Source organism: Propithecus coquereli, unplaced genomic scaffold (genome assembly GCF_000956105.1).
Source record: "Propithecus coquereli isolate 6110/MARCELLA unplaced genomic scaffold, Pcoq_1.0 Scaffold103, whole genome shotgun sequence".
Taxonomy (NCBI): Eukaryota; Metazoa; Chordata; class Mammalia; order Primates; family Indriidae; genus Propithecus; species Propithecus coquereli.
In genome coordinates this window covers 3837244-3840976 of record NW_012134192.1, presented here as the reverse complement: position 1 = coordinate 3840976, position 3733 = coordinate 3837244, and the positions used below count along the sequence as shown (strand labels likewise).

The 3733-nt window shown below is 41.3% G+C and overlaps 1 protein-coding gene across 1 annotated transcript in view; it reads left to right on the top strand.

Annotated features, from left to right (window-relative positions):
* Positions 1-3733, top strand: part of LOC105810252 (chromosome unknown open reading frame, human C10orf67) — a 134554-nt gene that overhangs the window by 24379 nt on the left and 106442 nt on the right. Inside the window, exons 3-4 of the mRNA XM_012644191.1 lie at positions 1550-1693; positions 3134-3208. Coding sequence (XP_012499645.1) covers positions 1550-1693; positions 3134-3208 — 219 coding nt within the window. The remainder of the gene's footprint in view (positions 1-1549; positions 1694-3133; positions 3209-3733) is intronic.

Sequence of the window (3733 nt, the reverse complement as noted above, 5' to 3'; positions counted from 1 at the left end):
ATAAAAAGGAGATCAGGGGGTGAAGAGGAAAAACTGCTGAAACAGTTTCTTTAGAAAGAATGATTGCCACAGTCCGTATGGGGCCAGGGCCAGCAGAAGCACTGTCCTTCCACTCAGAGTTAGCAAGGAGGGCTTCCGTGGCGCTTGGGTATGTTCGCTGCTGTTGGAAGACACAAAGGACTGCTGCTGGATTCGTGCTTAAGGATGCTAAAATAGGCTTTGACGAGAAGACGAGAAGATAGAATGGCTAGGTTGAGATCAGTCTGCACTTCCAGAGTTGCTGGGGTAAGGGATGTGTAATTGTCTTTCATAGACCATATGTCACCTGAGAGAGAGAGAGAACCAAGGTGGAGTCATTCTGGGTTTCGTTCAGTAGAGCTATCTGGGGGGACAGAGGACCCCTACAGCAGGGAGAGAAAAGAGGTGAACTCCAGATTCTCACGGGCTGAGAAAGGAGTAGCAAGTGACCACCCAGAGTAGAGAAGCATCTACTTGGATCAAGATGTACGCACAGAAATCAGAATCTCTAGAAAAGCTCCTATAGTGCCCAAGGAAAGAAGAGTTAGTTCTTCTGTTGGGCTTCACCCGGGCAGAAGACCAAAGTGAAGCCACCCTGCCAGGTAAGAGCAGGCATGCCCCTTTATCCTCTGCCTTGCCCCTGATGGAGATACAGCCGCTGGGGTGTTGGGCAGGAGGTAAGAGAGAAAAAAGAGCTCAAGGGCGAATCCTACTCTTCTTTAAACATAGGCAGCTGCCAACTGCTGCCCTCGGCTTGGAGCACAGGGAGAAATCTTAACCTTTGAATGAAGCTGGAAGCATTTTTACTCATAGTAGTCACATTCTAAATGCTACTTTGAGGCCGCGTGTGGAGCGATGGTCGGACTCTCTGTTCCCAAGAATGAACAGAAAAGTCATGGGATTTTCTAAAGTTTCCATTCAGAGCAGGAGAAGATTAGCTAGTGAATATATTTTAAATCGATGGTAAAATACGTTATGTTTTGATTATTACAAATGGTTCTTAGTCAACACTTGGTTATATATTTAAATATTAGATGAAACTCGGACTTAGGGGGGGAGAGGGGGCAAGGGCAACATACGTAACCTAAACATCTGTACCCCCATAATATGCTGAAATAAAAAAAAAATATATTAGGGCTGATAGATTCTAAACAAATGCTATTTCTTGCTTATCTTTCCTGATCTGAAATCCGCATCTTGAAAACTATACATGTTGGGGAATGACAAAATATCTGTTAGCACAGATATTAATATTTTATTCTGTATGGGAAGAAACTGCTAGGAACCTCCTCTCCCTTAATCCATTAGCATATCTTAGTTTGGAAAATGAACAGCCATTTTGAAAGCCTAGCCACCTAGGGCGCGGTTGCTGGAATTTTCCAGCGTGTACAACATCTGAGAGGTCATCTTAAAGGACGGGACAGTCTTCCGACCAGGACCCAGGTTACAGGGCCATCTCCAGAAAAGATGCTGGAATCTTCACACAGAAGGCCTCTACTCTCTACAATAATGTATGTTTTTCGATTTTTAGATTGTTAAATCCCTCCAGGTGGAGTTTGGGTTCCTCAAACAGTTGCTTCAGTTGAAGTTTGAGGACAGACTTAAAGAGGAGTCTTACAATCTCCTCAATGTTCTACGTGACAGGATCGGAGAGCTCGAAAAACACCGTCAACAGGTAGCCATTCTCTCCTTTCCTTTGTTTTACGTGTGGGTTGATCTTCTGCGTTGATATGTATGACTGCAGTTTTGAATTTAGAACTTATGAGAGCGATTGCATTTACATAGGTTATGTCTCATGTAGTAGTTAATACATAGAGTTTTACTCTGTGTCAGAAACTTTTGCAAGCACTTGGTATATGAACTCACATAATCCTTACACGAACCTTATGAAGTAGGTAAAATTCTTTCCCCTCTTTTACAGATGAGAAAACTGGGGCACAGAAAGGTTAGTTAACTTGCTCAAGGTCACCATTAAAAAACAGCAGAGCTTAGGTTCCAGGCCAGGCAGCTTGATGCTTGATGCTCTTAACCACAGTTTCATATGATCTTATTTGTTCTTTAATGGCTCTGTGGGAGCCAAAGACATAAAAACTGCTGCTTTAAGGAATTTCCTAAAATCTTTGGTCAGGGTAGCATATTTATCTGTTATCAGCATGCGTCGCTATTATTTCTGTGCTATAGAACAAAAAAACAAAAAACCTCCAGTTTTATGGTTTTTTTTTTAAGTTTTGGAGGAGCGCTATTTTATTGAAAATATCTGCTGTTCACATTTTATATTATCAAAATTGAGACAAGCATTTACAGCCAAGAAAGGAGGAGAGGAAGAGGGGGAGACGTGTTCAAGAGTTAGAGAGTTAGTGGCGGAAAAACCCCATCTTTTGCTAACTGCACCATACTAAGTATTGTGCTGAACCTTTTAAATATATTTACTCTGTAAGTCCCTCAAAATCCTAAAATGGAAATTCTATTATCCCTGATCTACAGATAAACTGCGCTTGCCAAGTTTAAGTAACTTGCTTAAGGTCAGACAGGAAGGGGCACGATGATATTTAAATTCAACCCTATCTGACTCTAAGGCCTGTTTGTTGTTGACACTCCGTGCTGGAATCAGAACTGAGATCAGAATCAAAGATATTTTTTAAACATGTCCTATCTTTCACTATTATCCTAAACAGATACAATCGAATTATTTGATTAATCAGAAAATAACTCTAGTATATAAATAAGCCACCCTAGGTTTCTTTTCGTGGGCATATCCCATTCGAAAAAGCACAAGGATCAGAAGAAGATATGAATCCCAAATGGATTTTACTACTCTTAAAAGCAGTTCTAGGAAGGCACTAAAAGACTTGACTTGATATATAAGATGAAATGGAGTGTCCAAATTGTGTGTATTTTATCTGTATGATCTCTCTATTGCTTTTGGTTAAGTATAAGTAAAAATTGAATGTGTTGTAATAGCTGTAGTGAGGGGGAAATTATTGGAAATTGAAGTTTTCAACACATTGTGATGATTTGGATGATTATTTTTTTTAGCACGAGTCCCTCCCTAGTAGGTGTGAGTCACATTTGGAAATACATCGTGGTGCTTATTGTATTTATTTTTGGTTTGCAGAATGAGGATAATATGAGAAAATGCTTCTATCAGCAGTTAGCTGACGCCATAGCTGTTGTCAAAGGAATGTACCAGGTGGGTTTTTGGTGGCGTCCTGGGCGAGGCCAGCTTCCGTTCCTGCGAGTGCGTGGAGCGGCGCTCGCTTTGGGTTCCCAGTCTATCTTTTTAGCTTTGAAGGTCTGTTTCCTCAACTTTCAGGTCATCTCAGAGGGACCGGGCCTAAGACTATTCATGCTCACGTTAAATTTACCAAAATAGTACCTTTATGACGACAGATCAAACTTTTCAGAAACTGGGAAATTCTATTCTGGTATCCAAGCACCTGGGTAGGTATCGAAGTAATCCAAAGTTTGTTTGCTGAGGACGCAACTGGGTAGAAGAAAGTCAGACAGTCCTAAGAGAGAACTCATGGGGTCTGTGGCTAAGCCCAGTGAACAGCCCCCGACCCTCGATGGAGGAACTTTGCGATGATGGGGACACTTCTATCTGCCAGACGTGGTGCTTCACTCCTCCTCACAATGGGAAAATTTATATTTTCTATCAATTTTTTTAGACTTAGTAAGGACCTTGAGCTTCTTTTAGTATTTATAACTATAATCT